Raw genomic sequence first — 18,585 nt, 5'->3', positions numbered from 1 at the left:
TAACTCAATATCAAAGCATCATTCAATCCTTTGACCTTGAAGATGAGAGCAAGATGACATCACTGCATCCAAGGGCAGACATTGTACATTGTACCCACACAAAAGGTAGGAGGAGACGCAGACCTCCTGAGTCCTGATTTACAATAGACCTTTATCATGCTGCCTCCAACTTGGTCACGTTCCTCGTATCGAATAACAAAAATGAATGCTACTAATCATTTTGCAAACAGGAACCAGACTATTTTGTTCTTTCAGCCTCGGTTTGGTTACATTGATATCAATGAGAGGGCTGCAACGTGATAAAGGTCTATTGTCTTGAGATGGTTGCTCCGTACATTGCAACTTGTGCGCGTGTCGTTCCCATACAGGGCTCGAATTTGGGGGAAACACCCCACAGACCACAGACTTGTATCTCAAGATATTTATTGAACCAGAAATATTTTTACATGACCAGAATCAAAATGAGAAAAAAAAACTAACTACAGTTTAACATGCATTTGACTGTGTTTATTTGTACAAGCTAAGATGGCATGTAATAGAAGGTCTGTTTCATTTGTCTTTATGGGTGTTGAGTATGTTGAGCATCTTTATTTTATGCAATGTTGAGATACACCAAGTGAGAAGATTGGTCTTCGACAATTACCAAAGGTGTCCAGTGTCTTTAATGTATGACAAGTATAATGTACACATCATCAGCAAGGTGTGTGCAAAGACGTCTGTCATGGACTGTCACAAACCATGTTCGTCATCACCCAATATAATAGAACATAATGAATTGCCTTCTAATATACGAGTCTGCAGTTCCAATCTCTTTATAAAAGCATCTCAATCTATTTGCAGTACATTTTTGTTATCAATGCCCCGCGCCCTAGACGCACATGTCGCCCCTCTTTTCATTTATAAAGGCTGGCGCTGTTGCACCTGATCAACTCATCAATAAATTAATGGAATGCTTTGACAAGAAAACTGAATTGAGCGGAGAGGAACGGAAGTCACGAAGGAATCGCCAGCAATTTCTTTTCTGTTTATATTACTGTTTGATTGGTTTTTCATATGACAAGTTGTTATGTCTGTTCCTATTTTGGTGTGTGCTTGCGGCGGCATTTACATTTCTGTATTATAAGAAAGCTGGCCACTTAGGTGAGGGATTTGTTCTAATTACACGTGATGCAAATGCAATTACATAGTCTGATTGTTAATCTAGGTACGCCATGTACACTGACATTATGTAGTGTAAGGAGTTATATGTAGGAGATGAGAAAAGGGGCTTAAGGAGAGATTTAATTTTATACAAATAATTTTTTTGAGCTAAGCGCTGAAAGGTTAGCATGCCTTTTCATTTGTTTATATGGTAATAGCAGCGCTATGAAATGAAAACTCCCGAGGTCACCTAAAAATTTGCCATTAAGCAGCTTTATGAAGTTTCTATGAGCACTTCTGGAAAATAAATTTTAAAGTGCTGTGTATCCAGACAGGAATATGTTCCAATCCTCTGAAGGGATTGTATACTTTACTGATTAATTCAAAATGTGAAATTTCACTCACAAGCAACACACTTTACAATCAACACTAGGTTAATCGACACTTCATAATAATCCTAGAAAGAAAGTAAATGATGCCTTAATCCATGTTTATCTGACTCTAAGTACAAAGTACTTTCTATAAGCAACTGATTCTGCTGCATGATATACAATGTAGTGTTTAAGTTATTAAAAAAAGTCCAATAGGCCATTTTGAGACATGTACATGGTTAACACATTACCGGCGCACTATTTGGTTTGGGTATTGTCTGTATACCCCCAAACCACTGAAACAGTGCATTCATGAACTGTCCGTCAAACCTCAAAAAGGGCTAATGGGAACACGGCTTAATAATTCAGCTCCCTTTTATATTCACCGTATGTGCTAAGTGCAGCAACCTATACAATGATACATGTCCTTATCTTCATATCGAGCTGGCTTCACACCTGCAGTTGAAGGTGACTGAGGTGAGGTCCAATGTATGGCTGACTCATCAGGCCCTCATTGATAATTAATTTGACATCTTAACACTACATGTCGCGATAACTTAGAGGACGGAAATTTGATCCACCAACGATGTATTTTACTCTTTACTCCCGAACGTGTCTTTGCTTACACAATTTATTTTTATGTAAAGTTAAACTAAGAGTGTCAAAATCAAGGAAAGTGAAAGAGTTGATAAAGACGTATTACTAACTGATATGACTGACACCTCAGATTTCTACGTAATTTGCTTTTCCTTAAAATTCAACACTTTGTCCAACCATTCCAACAAAACACAATATAACAGGTAAAAAGACAACTTAGATAATTGCAAACTTTGGTACTATTCCTTAAATCATGCATATTTTTGTGTACTTTGCAAATCAAAGTGCAATGCCACTTTTTTTTACATGCAGATGTTAGAATAAAGGTTAATAAATTTTTATCACAAGTAAGTATAAAACCAACCAATTATCACTTTAAGGGTAAAAGATCCAAGGCTTGGATGCTGAATCGATATGGGTTTCGATTTGCGGTACACTTCATTGTACGTGCACAAGTGACCTTAATATCTTCAAGTGTGATTCATCAGAATGGTTCAATACAGGACCCGTTATTGGATATGGTTTTTACCAGGTTCTTCATCTTACTCTTTTAGGGTATTTTTAGTATTAATTCAGACTATTTTTTCATTTGTGTGCTTAAGTGTATACAAGGCTTGGAATTTCATCTTGAAGAGGGCAAGGCCATTCTGATTTCGGAAAAGGCACTTCCAAAGGAAAATACTAAAGTCTATAGACTGATCCGACGCACACCGTGCGCACAAGTGTTTAGCACCGCGCGCCATTGCTGGGGTGTACTGTGCCTAGTTTTGTGCACAAAGACCTCAGGAAATCATGTTTCTTTTCACTCTTTATGGAAATTAAATGTTTTCCTCAACAACTTACATGATTTCCTTTCCAGGACATCGTGATATACTAATGTAGATCACTGACCACAAACATTTGCAACAAAATAGAAGCCGTATCATCTTGAAAAATGTGCTTGTCTTAGGCGAGTTAGGGGTCAAAGACGCGGAAACTGCATAATACATGTAGTCGCTAAAATGCATGACACCGGCAAGGTATTTTGTCAGAATTTGAGTATTTTACTTTCTGCTTAATTTTAAAAATTTTATCAAGAATGTAGTACATTGTTGTATCAAGCAGTCACATAAAGGAAATTTCATATATTGTCGAGGAAGACATTCAATTCCAATAAAAAGTGAAAAGGAAAACGATTTTCTCATGTCTTTGTGCACAAAACTAGGCACAAAGACACCCCAGCAGTGGCGCGCAGCGCATGGCGGCGCCCAGCACATGGCGGCGCCCAGCACTGGATCAGTCTATATGGGTTAGTTTAGAAAGGGCAGAAAGGGCACCAAGGTCAAGACCAGGGCAACAGACGCAATGGCCTTCACGGCCTCTGTATACCTCCATGCCTGGCTACATGTCTGGTGTATCATGACCTCTATCTTCATTAGCAATACAGTAAAGACTTCCCTATCTTCTGAATGCTGAAAATGCAGCATACACCATGTAAGGAATCATTTTTCCGGATCATTATAACCATGCATCTGCCATTCAGTAAGGGTTGACCAAGAGTAAATGTACCAATACCCCATAATGTACTTGTAACCAGGGTTTCATTTTGGCAATTTCCCTGTTTTGCTACATAAGTTATCACACAAGAGCAATATGCAAAATCACTGTTTCTGCATGCCATATCAAACAAGGCCAAAGGCAGAGTTGGATGGGTTACAGACGCGATCTACATCCGTATTCTATGGGAGCATAACGAATTCATCTTCAAGTAAACCTGATGCACAGCTTAAAATTGCGCACGACACACTAAAAATTCATAGCACAAGGCAATAGCGCAAGGCACAGGGTGTGGTATGGAGTCATGCAATATTTCCTAAAATCACACTGTTGCTACCATTATCAACAAATCAGAATCAACGATTCAAGATAGCTTGGTAAGGTAAAATTATTCGCAATAAAGGAAGCTAAAATAGGCACGCTTTCATTTTAATTTCTATCTGAACTTTTTGATGGAGTTCGCCACACAATCACAGCCATTTAGAATTACACACTGTAGGCCTACGGTACACATACATACAGTCCCTTTGCTCTTTAATTATGCAGCACTTGATTGCGTGCTGCTGAAATTGGTTCAATTTACTTCTCTTTTACCTCATCAGTCAATTCATCACCCTGGGGAAGACAGCAAGACACTACTTTCACAGTACCGTTAGCCAAAGTAGGTGTCAATTTTAGCATAATTGAGAAAGTTGTCCATCAAGACCCCCTTTCTGCCCCCTTTCTGGTCTGTTATTTTCATTTAGTGTTGGAAATTAACTATTTAGAAACGTTAATATTATATGTTTTATGTATGTTGATTCATGTTTGAGATGATAAAACATTCAAAACGACACCCAGTCACCCCTCTGGCTATCACTATGCTGGTTTTGTTTGTTTTGTTTTGTTCAAGCCTTCAGGGTCAAAAGGTAGACACTCTCACTCACACAAAGTTACAAGCGGAAAATAATGCAGCAACAACAAAATCAGCACGCCTTCAACATGTCTCAAAATAGTGTTCAAAATAGGTTTCGAAAAGCTGTTAAAGACACTGGACACTATTGGCATAATTTGCCAAAGACCAGTCTTCTCACCTGGTGTATGTCAACACAAAATAACAAACCTTTGAAAATTTGAACTCAATTGGTCATCGAAGGTGCGAGAGAATAATGTAAGAAGGAACAACCCTTGTCACAAGAAGTGCTTTCAGATGCTTGATTTCTGGACCTCAAAATCTAATTCTGAGTTCTTGAAACCAAATTCGTGTTACTTCAGAGGGAGCCGTTTCTCACAATGTTTTATACTATGCTCTCCATTGCTCACCCCTCATTAACAAGTAAGTTTTTATGACTAACAATTATTTTGAGTAATTATCAATAGTGTCCACTGCCTTTAAATGAGTAATGAATAAAAGATGTGAAATGGATGTCTGCCTACCTACCTCATGAGTTTGAAGAATTGTCTGCAGCGGCAGTGTTTTAGCGAAGAGCTCTCAAGCAGCAAAACAGAACCCCTTGCAATAAACTGGAGGCAAGCAAAAAAGCATGCACATGCATAAAAGAGGGAAAACAAATGAAATAATAAAAATCAAATGATAAAAAATAGTGGCATTATGTAGAAATCATGAAGACTAAACTGATGTGGCATGGTCTGGAAGTAGAACTGTATAAATGTACAGAATGGAAAACAATGTGCAAAATTAATCAAACCAAAATCACTGTCAAATCAGCACAAAGCACAGCAAAAAAAAATATTAGTTGTTAGTTTCACAACTTAAGATTAGTGCTACATGTACTATATTAAAACAGTTTATAATTATGACCAAAGATAATGAACCAATGGCCCAATTTAAATAGAGCTTTCCAAAGCCGAGCATAACTTTTTGCTTATGTATACATGTATGAATAACAAGATTGATACATGTAGCTGAATACAATAATTATGTAATCCAACAGAGTTTTCAAACTGACACACATTTTTAATCAACTCAACACCAGTACGAATCACTGTAAATACATTTTAATCTTAAAGGCAGTCAGGTGGGATTAAACTGTCCCAATTACTTGAGTTCCTATTTTCCCAGAACAGAAACAAGCAGACATTTTTGACAAAGTATAAACTCAAAAACATGACCACCTATTTTTATAATGGTACCCCAAAGGTTGGGTGTGTACTTATTAAGAAAGTTCCTAGATAATTAGAATGAATGTGCTCTTTCAAAACCCATAATAACATAACACCTTTAACAATTCTGTGAAATTGGCCAGGGGGATTACAATAATCAGTAGCTAATTGCAGACAGAGATTTCCCTCTGGAAAAACTCAACATGAAAACCAAAACGAATTGACGGCGGCACTGGCACACACTGTCCCGATGAGCGAAATGAACATGACGAAGGCAATACATATGAACAGATGAACACTACTCGACTTGAAGGAAAAAAAAGTAATGTTCAAGTAAGAGTTATATTAGAAAGGACAGCTGTCACAACTCAGCGGCTTCTCCTTGAGTGAGTCGATAGAGATCCTTCATCTGTAGTTTGTCTTATTTAGGCCGCTACCCTAATTCCAGCTCAGTCGTAGTCTTTCCCGTTTCCCCCTTCTCCGAGAGGAGATGGAATGATGAGCTAGCGGATGAAACAAAATACCCGCATTTTCTTTTTTGGCTGGTTAGGCTGTAGGCCTAATGTTTAAAGATTACCATCTCAGTTTGATGAGAACCATTCCGTTTTAAAAGAGAACACTTATCTTTGGGATTTTGTGACGCGGTTATATTACGCGAGTAAAATTACCCTTGGCATTTTGCTGAATATGATCTTGTATCTTGGATAAAATCGAAACGCCTCTTTGAGAAAACAATTTTGTTCTTGTCCTACATTGATCATAAAAATGTACTTTTCCTTGATGTCAATAAACTATAAACTAAACAAGTACATGTAGGCCTATCCCGCCACAAGGCATGTAACACGCACCCTTCTGAATGAACCACAATTGATACTGAAACAAATAATCTGCTCAGACCAGCAGGATCCAGTCTTTTTGAAACCACTTGGTTACTTAAATTGATGTTTAGCTAGCCCTTTGAGGCAGGCAAAACATTGTCAAGGAAAAAAACACTTCCAGCCCTGATTTCTATTTTAAAAAACGTATGTATTTTTAGTGTTATCTATTTTAATTTTCATTTTTGTTATCTGCCATTGGGTGTGAGACTGAGGAATTCAAACGTTTGTTTACAGTAAATTTTGACACTATGTACACTACAATGTATAGATTACGTGCAAAGCCTGTGTCCTTGACCTTCCATTCCCAAAGACAGTCTGGGGGACTAAATCTAATTTAAAACGGGTCTTAAGGCCAAGACCAGGGCAGCCAGTGACAATGGCTGTGACCTTGTGAAGTCCCATGCCTAACAACATGTTTATGGAAAATGGAGAATACTGATTTACAACAATATTTTTGAATAAATATGTTCATTGCAATTGCAACAAACCTTTCTAAAAGGTCTACCAGCTGTAAAAAGTGGCAATTCGTAAGAATTTTACTCCATTAGCAGTTTGATCTGGATTTTACAGGTAGTAAGACTATTGGGATGTACATGTATACACTTGATTCATTTTCACAATGTTTACATTCCACGACTGAAGAAGCATCAGACATCACTTACAGTGCGCATGTTATAATGACAAGTTGGGATGATTATACATGTAACCTCTGCAGTCCTTTTAATTGGCAAAGTTAATTACATCAGTCTTTTTCTTCCTATGTAGTCAGATGCGGCCAGGCATGTCTTCCCAGAATTATGACTTGGCATCGATGCATCACACTGCTGCTCACTTATTCCATTGAGTATCAACAGTATTCCTTCCTTCATGCTTATTCATACCACAACATTTGATAATATAGAGCTAATTCAATGTATCAAGAAAGATCCTTGTACTGTACAATAAAAAACAAAACATGTCAATGTTTCAACTGAATTTTTACTTGTTGAGAAAACAACAAAAACTTTCACTGAATTTCCATCGAGAACTTCAAATCCATCCAGTTAGTGAAGGTGACAATCTCACAGCGGGTACCAACCATATCTCTGGCCACATCATTCCCTTACGAACACAAAGAAGTTTGGTTGTATCTCCAAAAGTCGCCTCAAGGCAGAGTCTTACTTTTATTCATCAAACTTTTAAATCAGTCAATCGTTAGATTCATATAAGGCACCATTCCGACAGTCGTTGCTCACAACGGGTACCAACCACATCTCTGACGCTGACGGCATCATTCACAAACAGACACAGGGAAGTCTGGTTGATTTGGATCTCCAAAAGTCGCCTTAAAACTTCAAACTTTTAAATATTGGGGCACATCGGACAAACAAAACTTGCAGGATGCTTACTACCATGGCATTAACAATATCTTAGGCTTTCGGACGAATAATACACCAACTTCTTTCAAGATCATTAGCATGGTTTGACTCGACCTTTTAAAACTAAATAAGCCTCATGAAAAACATGATTTTCAAATTGTCTACATATTATACAATTATTAATATTAGTGTTCATGTTGTGAGAAGTATTAAATAGAACAAAAAGTACAAATAATTTCAAGAATATATTAATGGACATGCAGTCAAAGTAAGAATATTATGAATTACTCCAAAGTTGCGATAATCGTAACCCTCCATCATGTCCATCCTCCGATCTGAGGGCTCCCAATGACGGAGGATTGGGTGTTACGATTATCACAACTACATGTAGTTACAGTTTCACATGGTGACCCCTTGCACGCACGGCACGCGCGGCGACTGTGCCACACTCACCATTTTGCTGGTAAATAGGTTGACGTGTGTAAACGCCGCTTTGCCTACAATGCGCACTTCACTAAATAACGCACAGTGACATTGACCACCAAAATGGCGCATCCAAGATTATTCTGATGATGACGTCAGCAGGTGAATTGGGTCAATAGTTTTGGTTAGGTTCAATGGTTAGCTGGTTAGTGATTGTAATACAAAGTAAAATGGGAATTGGTAATTTTAATTAACAACACCATGAATGATACACCATTCATGTTTCATTATTCACTTCAATGCACATATACAGTCACGACATCAGTGACTCTCTGCTGGTCAGTGTGGCTGTCCAGTGAATGAAAAAATTGGGAATGGGCACAGCCGTGTTCTGGCATGTCATTGTCTGGTGGGTCGTTCTGGTGCACATAGTTAAAGCAATATAATTTAGAAATGCCAACAAACTAGTCCTACAATACAACAAACTACCCATTATGAAATTAATTAATGGCATTATTAATTAAAGGCATTTCGTTAATGATAAACTCCCAATCCCATATGTGTATTCCTATTTATAACAAGCAAAATACATACACCCTAGTCAGTCAGAACATACACCCCAGTCCCCAGTCATAACACGAACTTAACGTCGCTGGATGTACCAACTAACTACCGTCCAGTTCCACCATCATGGTCCCCTATTTCCCATAAAAATATTGCACTTGTAAATTGCAGAGTGAGTGCATTTTTAAAACGTATTCGTCGTACAGGATTCTCCATTGGGGTAACCCTCCATTGCAAACACATTGCTTTGCTTGCGTTCAAGCTATAATTTATAAACGCCTACCTGACGGACGACGATGTTGAATTGAAGAACACAAGATGCTTGTTATCCACAGTCTCGGTTATAATTTGGTCCCAGTTACATTAATCCAGACTTCTTTAAAACATACACCATTATTAGTAAAAACAGTCTCTGAACCACGACTTTTTCCGGAAATAACGTGAAGGGGGCGAAGTGCGAGACGGATTTTAATTCATGCTGCTTGACGTGACAAGTGTCGTGCGTGTGTGTATGTCGCATACGGATGGTTATTTTACGCCTTATTGAGAACCTTGCCCGTTCGCGAATCAAACACAAACGGGGCACCGAGAACTTTAAAGTGCAAGTCCAGTACTATAAAATCACATTTTAAAATATAATGAAAGGCCTTTTGCAAATGGTGTCTTTTGAGTAGGGCCCCTTGCCTAAAGGTCCATAAGAGGTTTTTCATTGGCAAATTCTTTTCACCGGGCGGACAAATCTGTGCGATTTCTGTTCTTTTTATAATCGGTTTACCTCTAAGATGATGGCGATGATGTCAAAAAACTGTAGTAATTCAAGTAATAAGTATTTTATGATAGCTAACAATAAGGTTGGTAAAACTATTAGTTCATACCAGTGCCAATCACGAATTAGGCCTAAACTACTCCGGAGAAATATTTATTTTGAATACAGTAAAGTGAAATAAAAGTAAATAAAAACAACTTTAGAAACATTACTTAATTTCTAATGTTTCTAAATTTGTTTTATTGTCACTAATCAAACTAGGTCTTACATAAAACGCCCCATGCAGTTCCTGACAAGTCATAACCCTATTTGATGTTGTTTTGTAAACTCAACAAGGGCATTAATGTTTATGAAATTTGAAAATAAAAAATGCTCTTATTGAAAACTAGACAATGGGAATTCATTAACTCCCTTTGAAAACACTTATTTACTTCCTTTTTGGACTCCCTTTAACATTGAGAGTTTCTATCCCTGTAATCCTACCATACAATATAAAGTAAAGATATGAACCTTTCTCATAACATTTGGTTTTCTTTCTTTTTATCGGATACATCATTTTCTTTTACAAAAAGCATGTAGATTGTTGTCTTCCTATCAATAAATACGGTATTGATAATTTGTAAAAAAAAATTGTTTCGTTTCAACTTTCACTTGATCATTTAAAAGGCATTCTAATTTTTTTTTTCTTCTTTTTTAACAACAATACATTGATAATAATGGCAAGTTTTCAATAGTTCCAATTGAAGTTTAGAACAAGAAAAAACAACTGTCCATTTAACAAAATCACCCGATCAAGAATGTTCAATCATTCTCAAATGGAACTTTTTGTTTTAGTTGGTCATTTCTTTCTTGACGTCATCCAAGCGGAGCAGCCACCAGCGGCCTCAACGATTACCAAATAGTACCGTAGTGAATGTACAATCATGTAAAAGATGAATTTTCGCTAATTAATCTGATCGTGGGTATTTTTCTGCTTAACTTTGTGTCTATTTTCAGCTTAAAACGTTCATTTTGTCCAAAATAATGTCATTGGCTTGTTGTAACAATACACCTAACTGGAAATATAATAGCACAGTCAAGTTTCCTACGCTGGTGTCCATTTATTAGTAAGCCTACCATGCAGAATACACGGAACCTGTTAATAGTCGCCGTGACATCAACTGACCTCTGAGTCATCCACCCTCTGCGCGTTTCCCCTCAAACGTGGCATAGTGTACGCGTACACCCAGACCGTGTATTAAATCCCTATTCCCATATGCAGCAGTAGTGTAAATGACAGGAAGAAGGTGCACTAAAGTAAGGGGATCTCACCTAAAATCAGGCGTTGGAATGACAATTTTTACATCTGGAGAGTCGACCTAAACGTAAAGATGGGTTTATGTAAATGTCCCAAGAGAAAGGTCACCAACTTGTTTTGTTTTGAACACCGTGTGAATGTGTGTGAACACTGTTTAGTTGCAAATCATCCGAAGGCAAGTAATTATGTGCAGTAATTTAGTGAAGTGACTTCACTTTTTAAAGTTTTATATAATTGATTGTATTTTTCAATGTAATCAGTTTTAGGATTAACTATAGAATACAGGGCCACACTCTGCTAACCCTAAAGCCCAGTTCATACTTCCTGCGAAGGCGAATGTGATACGAATGTTGACGTCACAAATTCGCAACGAAATTCGCACTGAGTTGAATCGTGCTCAACTCACTTGCGAACATCGCTGCGAAAGGAGGGTTGTGACGTCAAATTCACGTCAAACTCAAATTCGCTTCGTATTCGCATTCGCAGAAGGTATGAACCGGGCTTTACCCTAACCCTAACCCTGATTGCATTCACGCAGCGTGGATTAAGTGGAGTGGCCCTGTGTTCTATAATTGTACCCAGTTTTATTTTCTAAACAACTGTCACATCTGTGTTGTAATCAAGTAGGCCTACTCTAATTTAGAAGAACAGGAAAACTTCTGAAAACAATGTTATGCCCCCGAACATCCCTTGTTGGAACAAGTTTGGAGTTTGTTAATAAAAACATATCTTTTATATTAAAATAAACCTGTTCTGTTCACAGGTTGGCAGGGTAATTTGGTTTGTGCGCATTCCTCAACATAAGGCATTCTTCACTTCCATAGATAGCACATAAATCTGGCACTTGTCCTGTAAGCAAAGAATGGATCAATCAGAACAGTGATAGTCATGATCAGATGATGTGTGACATTACTGGAGATTGGTCATAACCTGACCAGAGGTCTCTGATAATGGTCTCTGACCGGAGGATTATAATCGTAGCAAAGCACTGCTACTGACTGTAATGGTGTTATCATAAAATAGCAGGTGTCTTCTCTGACATTTCTCAAAACACACTGTGATGCACAACCTCTCAAATACAAGGATACCATCTTAAGCCAAGTGAGAATAAGTGACCCAAGATTTTGAGGATGTTTCCAACATTGATTCATGTGATGTTTCCATCAAGGGGTAGGGTGGGTTGTTATTTAGTACACATGTGATTTCTCAAAAGCAGCTTCTAATTTAGTAATATTTAGATTTTGTCTTTTTCTTTGCAGTGTATAGTCAAGTCATATTTGCAATGGCTTCAAGATAGTGACTATGATATCAGATGCAGTTTGTGCCACAGTGAACTCGCAGATGGAGATGTAGTTAGGTTATTATGTTATGGTAAGAACTAGGAAACACCCAGCTTCAATCTGCACACAAATTTGTATGCAAAAGCTTTGACATTGGTCCTACATCAGCTCATGAACTCTGTATGTTTTTAGGTTTAATGTTTCAGTAAAGTTCTGCTTGTTGGTAACACTCTTTGCATTGAGATGACCAATCATTTGAAAGTGAAACCATTCAGTTGCACAGGATGTGTGTGGTGGCACAACTGTGCACATAATATTACTCTTTAGTTTGTAGTATGCATTCACCACATAAAATAATATCATCATATTACAGGCATGCATAGATCTGCTCTGTAGTACTAACAATAGTCTATTTCTAAACTATGTGGATGCTTTTGAATGGTCAGGCTGTGAAGGGTTAAAGCACAAACTACTTCAATGTGTTCTGTCAAGGATCCATTCATTATTCATCAAAGCAGGCCTATTTCTAGTCCACCTTGTTGGGCTGTTATGGCTCTCTTTTAACATCGGTCTTGTCATTGTCGCCATTACAAGACCTATGTTAAAAGACAGCCATAACAGCCCAACCAGGTGGACTAGCCTATAGTATTTCACTGCATGGATGCATGTTATCCTCAATACAAAAATATTTTGACTCTGATAAGATTGGTATGACTTGCCAAGTGCTCTAAAACCGGATAGCTTGCGCAGGGACCATATCATATCAATCAAGTAAAGCAGTTATTTTCGTGCATTGTATGTCTGAGAACGTGGGATGTTAATGGACAGTGAATAAATATAACCTCTGTCATATAAACATACCCACATCTAGCCCTGTATAGGACTCTTCCTCTGTGCTGTACACAGATACATAGCATAATATGGAAGTGAAAGGCTGTCAGAGCTAAACCACATCTAGCTCATTAACTGCAATGTTCATGGTTCTTTTCAGAACCCCCCTAACTCATAGTCATTACATGGTGTTACCCCAAACCTTTCCATATCGTATTTACACCATGCAAAGTTTCTAATCCAACTTACATTTTACATGTTTTGTAACTTTCCACAGATGTATTTCATTGGTCATGCTTGGACGAGTATGCAAGACAGCTTCCCCCACACACAGCTCCAGCAGGCTACACCTGCCCCTCCTGTAATGTTGGTATCTTCCCCCCTGGTAACATGGTATCACCCGTCGCTGAGGTTCTCCGAGAGTCCCTGTCCAGAGTCAACTGGGCGAGGGCAGGCTTGGGGCTTTCCCTTGTAAGTTCATGTGTTCATAATAACAATGTTTTAATACCCTTGTATTTTTGTGGGGGGGGGTTCAGTGTGGAGCAAGAATTCACAAAAGGTGCACAGATTGTTCTCTTACATCGTTTACACAGAGATACCAACATACACGATTTGGGCGTAGCAAGTACGATTTCGAGCCGTGACTATGACGCTACGATAATACTCAATAAAACACGCTAAACAATTAATTTTATTAAATCGTACGATACATGCAAACATCGAATGAACTATTAAGTGGAAATAAAAATTAAGAAAAATATCCAAATAATTGTAACAGAAAAGAAAAAACACTTTTAATTTTAGAACGCAGTGTTGAATAATAGCGGCGAATTCACTCAAACAATATACTTGTCTCGACGTAATGATTGTTGCGTGCCCTCTGATCCCCCGCTGGCTGGCCGGATGAGTATTTTTACGCTAGTGCATTGCTGCAAGATCGTACCCATTGATCTCTATTACACCATGGGGAATATAATAGTGCACACGTGCGTGGGGAATGAGGTTGTGTGTGAGCTAACGTGTCACAGTAACCTCATTCCTCATGTATCCACTATTATTGTGCCCACGCTGTCTGTACATGTACTTCATCGAAGCTTGGCACAAAAAGTAAGAAATAATGGCGACAAAAAAGGAGACCTTCTGAACAAAAATACCTTCAACTGAGTGGCCTGTGAGATCTAAGCTAGACAGTTTCCATGTTTTCTTACTAGTAATTGTAGCGCCGATGTCCAGACAATGCCCAAAATACGGACACGTATTTTTTGCCCAAAATCCGGACAGGTTTTTTTTTTCTTTTGTTTTCTTTTTCTCTCTCTCTCCCAATAGCTTGTTGCTGCATTTCTGACCATTAAAACAAAAACATTTAAGTAAGGCCACCCTTTGTTATGTTTTTTTTTTTAAAACGAAGTCGGAAGATGAGGGATTTATTATTTTTTTCCCAGGTTTTTTTTCACTGGCCATTATAAACATTTGTAGCTGTTCTGGTGGTCCATACAGAGGTAATTGTTATTTCACGACAATGCCTGAAAATGAGCTAATTAGCATTGTAGAGAGTAATAGAAAAATCGGTTTAGGGAGCCCAGCCCAAGCCACGCTCGCCCTTAACTTTTGGGAGATGCTACTCTTTTTTAAAGTTCAATGTTTGCATCTCTGTTTACATGTAAATGAAGGATAAGGCTGGCACACAAGGCAATTAACAGGCAACCAATGCAAGACAATCTTCAAGAAGGAAATACATTCACATTTCAGTTTTCTCATCATTTTCTAGTACGGAATAGTAACTTACAGCTAGAAGATTATCTCTTGTGCATGCATTACAGTTGGTTGCCTCAAAGTTGTTTGTAAAAATTGCCATGTGTAGTATCGATGTCCCTTAGGAAATCATAATCAGCCATTGTACAGCAAACAAGCAGCAACAAGAAATTAACTAGTGTTTTTAAAAACAAATCATGTATATTAGCAACATAATTTGCTCAACAGTTTTGTTGAAACAAAATATTTATCAACAACATAAGTTCGTCAAAAGAGAATTTGAAGATAAGTTTTGAACACCTTTTTTATTAAGTATGAAAGGGGGGCAATTCAATGACAAGTAAAGACAGTGCAGAGCTATGATTCTTAATGCTTTCCATTTACAGATAGACGAGCCACAGCAGCCATCACAGAGGTTGCAAATCGACGAACCTGAAGAAGAATTGTACAAAACACCACAGAGCAGCATGACCGAACTAGCTCTGAAGCCGAGTACAGAGATAGACAGTGCTGTATACAGGCCTGTGGAAAGCACAGTATTACAAGCCAGAACAACAAGTAGCAGTGTGAATATAGATAGTAAAACGCCACTACTAACACCAGAGACATTATCAAGTGGTGAGTGATTTCATCTTCGAGTCTGGAAGATTTTTTTTTTTTTTAAGTTCAAGTAGAAGTGATATTGTAAAAGTTAGCATGTTGTACCCTCTTTAATCCAATAAATTATTGTTGAGAAATTATCCAATTCAAACTAGGGAGATCACATTTTGTCAGTATAAACAAATCATAACAAGTTTCCTTATATCCCACCTTATATTGTAATTGTTCAGTCATAGTTTTTATCTAAAAGTTGAGAACACTGGAAGCAGGGAATGAATTTCTTGGGTTGAATCTTTTCTTATAAGATAATAGAATTATAGAGCTAACCAAAAATAACAAACATACAAAACTAATTTGCGTATGGTTTTTCCTTTGCTGATTGAAGAGCTTATTATATTGTATGATTAAAAGAGCTTTGAAAAACTTATTTGACGACTTTCAAATAAGAAGTTAAACCTTTTATTTTGATCCCAACTAGGTCAATTACCAGCAGCTCACAAGAGACAAGGTGGTAGCAAAGATGATGAAATTGTAGATATTATACAAGACCACGATGTGGACAAATACAAGAGACGAAGCGCCCTCAATTGGTTTGCAAGATGGTTCAAGTAAGTTGATCTCTCTCTTTCTCTGCTTTATCTCTATATTTTGAAAACAATGACATATTTTAAATCTTTTCACCCTTACAGCATCAGCTGTGACAGGAAACTGATAAAAAGTATTCCACTCTGTGGTTGCTCAACATACAAATGTTTGCACTCGGTTTGAAGGCACTGGACACTTTTGGTAGCTACTCAAAATATTAGCATAACAAATTACTTGTTAACAAGTTTGGAGAGCTGGGGATAGTATAAAATTTTGTGAGAAACGGCTCCCTCTGAAGTAACATAGTTTTTGAGAAAGAGGTAATTTCTCTCTAAAATATTTGAATTTGAGAAAGGCATCTGAAAGCACACAAATTTGTGCAAAAGGGTGTTTTCTTTCGTTATTTTTCTTGCGAGAAAGAAGTAATTTTCCGCGAATTTGATTTTGAGACCTCAGAATTAGATTTTGAGGTCCCAAAAATCAAGCATCTAAAAAGCACACAACTTCGTGTGACAATGGTGTTTTTTTCTTCCATCATTATCTCGCAACTTCGATGACCAATTAAGCCCAAACTCTCACAGATTTGTTATTTTATGCATACGTTGGGGTACACCAAGTGAGAATACTGGTCTTTGACAGTTACCAAAAGTGTCCAGTGCCTTTAATACAATTATGTTAGGTGAAACTATAAGGATATTTTCATTGAAACTCAGAACTTTTTTTTTTTAACCACTGGTTTGTTTTTAAATTGTCTTCAGATCAAGGACTGGAAAGTCTACCACAGATGCCAGTACACCAATGCGCCGCTACGCTATCCTCCTCATCCTTGGAGTCATTGCCTTCTTCACCATCGTAGTCATCTTGACCCAGGCTGGCCGAGCCGCCTCCAACTCAGACCCCTTCCTCGATCCCATGGCCAACCCAAACATCAGAGTAGGCAGGAAAATCCTGGAGCTGGGATCACATCTGAGTTTGGATCTAGTCTGATCAAATCTTACTAATTTATTCATAGATATGGTGAACAAAATTAATAGACTCCTTGCATAATGCGACACGCTGAGCTCACGCGCACGTTTTTACGCACAAAGAACAGCTATCGTCAAGACATTTGCCTCTGTCACCCCAGTGAGGGCACTTTTTGACCCCAGTGAGGGCACTTTTTGACCCCAGTGGGGGCACTTTTTGACCCCAGTGGGGGCACTTTTTGACCCCAGTAAGGGCGCTTTTTGACCCCAGTGGGGGCACTTTTGACCCCAGTGAGGGCACTTTTTGACCCCAGTGAGGGCACTTTTTGATCCCAGTGGGGGCACTTTTGACCCCAGTGGGGGCACTTTTTGACCCCAGTAAGGGCGCTTTTTGAGCATGTGATGTCAGATGCAAGAGGTCTATTGGACATTTCAAGTAGATTTCATTGAAATATTCACTGGAAGTAACTGGACGCTCTCAATCAGGGGGGGGGGGGGTAGAGTAATTATTTTTATGGGTACTTTACAATGAGAAACGGTTTACAAGAAGTGTTGAGGCATACACAAATACTGGTACACCTGTAATTGTATTAGTTGATGTAATAGAACCATCAATTTGTGCATTTTCCAATATTCCAGTCTTTATTAGTTGAAAAGTATATGCACAAAAGATGTTTTACATGCAAAGAAAACCAAACTCATTTTTATATAGTCATTATTCAATTTTAAATAATTTTCCAACTAGATATAATGAGGATGAATTTTCCTTTGTCTCATTTCATAGGGAGTGAGGTTGTGGAATAGGGTTCTTTTTCTTAATTTTATTTGTATTTAGGATTTTGCAAAAAGTAAGTTAAAACAAGTATTCTTGGCTGAAAATTGCAAAAGAAACATTTTATAGGATAATAGTTTTTGTTTTCATAACAGCATTCCCTTTATGAAAAAGATTGCACAATGTTAAGTTTTTGATGATAACTTTGACTTCTAATGTTTTAAGCGCTTTGAGACACACTTCAGTGTGTAAAGCACTTCATAAAAGTTGATTATTATTTGTTGTTATGTACTTGTTGAGCTGTTTTATCCTTGATGATGATGTTGTGACTTCAGAACCAACCAACAGTAATTATATGCAAGTCGTGATCCCATCTGCTTTTGCCCCAATCGTTATCCAAATAGTACTAATAATCAAATATTGCCCAAAATAGTTTTAAGCATCCATGTTTGCTTCAATCTTCTTGCATAATTTATCATCTTTCACTCAATAATTTTTTTAGTTTTCCACACTTCAATTTATTTTATATCCTCCGAAATGGGAAGGTTGCCATCTTGGTCACTTAACCATTTTAACTTAAATCAACTGTACAATCAAAAGTGAATGTTTGGGGTTGTTGGTATATATATCGTTGTACATAATAATATGAAACATAGAACCATTTACTTGTAAATAAATAACGAAATGTACAAAAGATTTCTTATCAATAGTTTTTATTTCTTTTTACACTTTGTTTATGTACAGATCTTCAGAATTGCATTAGTTTC

At 37.6% G+C, this 18,585-nt stretch overlaps 2 protein-coding genes across 4 annotated transcripts in view; one reads left to right on the top strand and one right to left on the bottom strand.

Moving 5' to 3' along the window:
* The window catches only part of LOC139946265 (HEAT repeat-containing protein 5B-like), a 57,448-nt gene extending 47,974 nt beyond the window's left edge, over positions 1-9,474 (bottom strand). Inside the window, exons 1-2 of one of the 3 annotated variants that reach the window (XM_071943898.1) lie at positions 9,254-9,474; positions 5,061-5,147 (exon numbers count right to left, since the gene is read on the bottom strand). The gene's annotated coding sequence lies outside the window, so the exon portion shown is untranslated. The remainder of the gene's footprint in view (positions 1-5,060; positions 5,148-9,253) is intronic. The other 2 variants (XM_071943889.1, XM_071943905.1) reach the window with 2 other exon arrangements.
* A 1,154-nt stretch (positions 9,475-10,628) lies between these two features.
* LOC139946237 (zinc finger protein-like 1 homolog) lies at positions 10,629-18,476 on the top strand. The gene is made up of 7 exons (XM_071943861.1): positions 10,629-10,661; positions 10,998-11,208; positions 12,293-12,404; positions 13,422-13,615; positions 15,283-15,514; positions 15,975-16,104; positions 16,840-18,476. The coding sequence occupies exons 2-7, from the start codon at positions 11,107-11,109 to the stop codon at positions 17,066-17,068; spliced, it is 999 nt and encodes a 332-aa protein (XP_071799962.1). The 5' UTR covers positions 10,629-10,661; positions 10,998-11,106; the 3' UTR covers positions 17,069-18,476.
* Positions 18,477-18,585: the final 109 nt, after the last annotated feature.

This window comes from Asterias amurensis, chromosome 1, assembly GCF_032118995.1.
Source record: "Asterias amurensis chromosome 1, ASM3211899v1".
In the NCBI taxonomy this organism is placed as follows: domain Eukaryota; kingdom Metazoa; phylum Echinodermata; class Asteroidea; order Forcipulatida; family Asteriidae; genus Asterias; species Asterias amurensis.
This window is presented reverse-complemented; position numbering and strand designations above follow the sequence as displayed.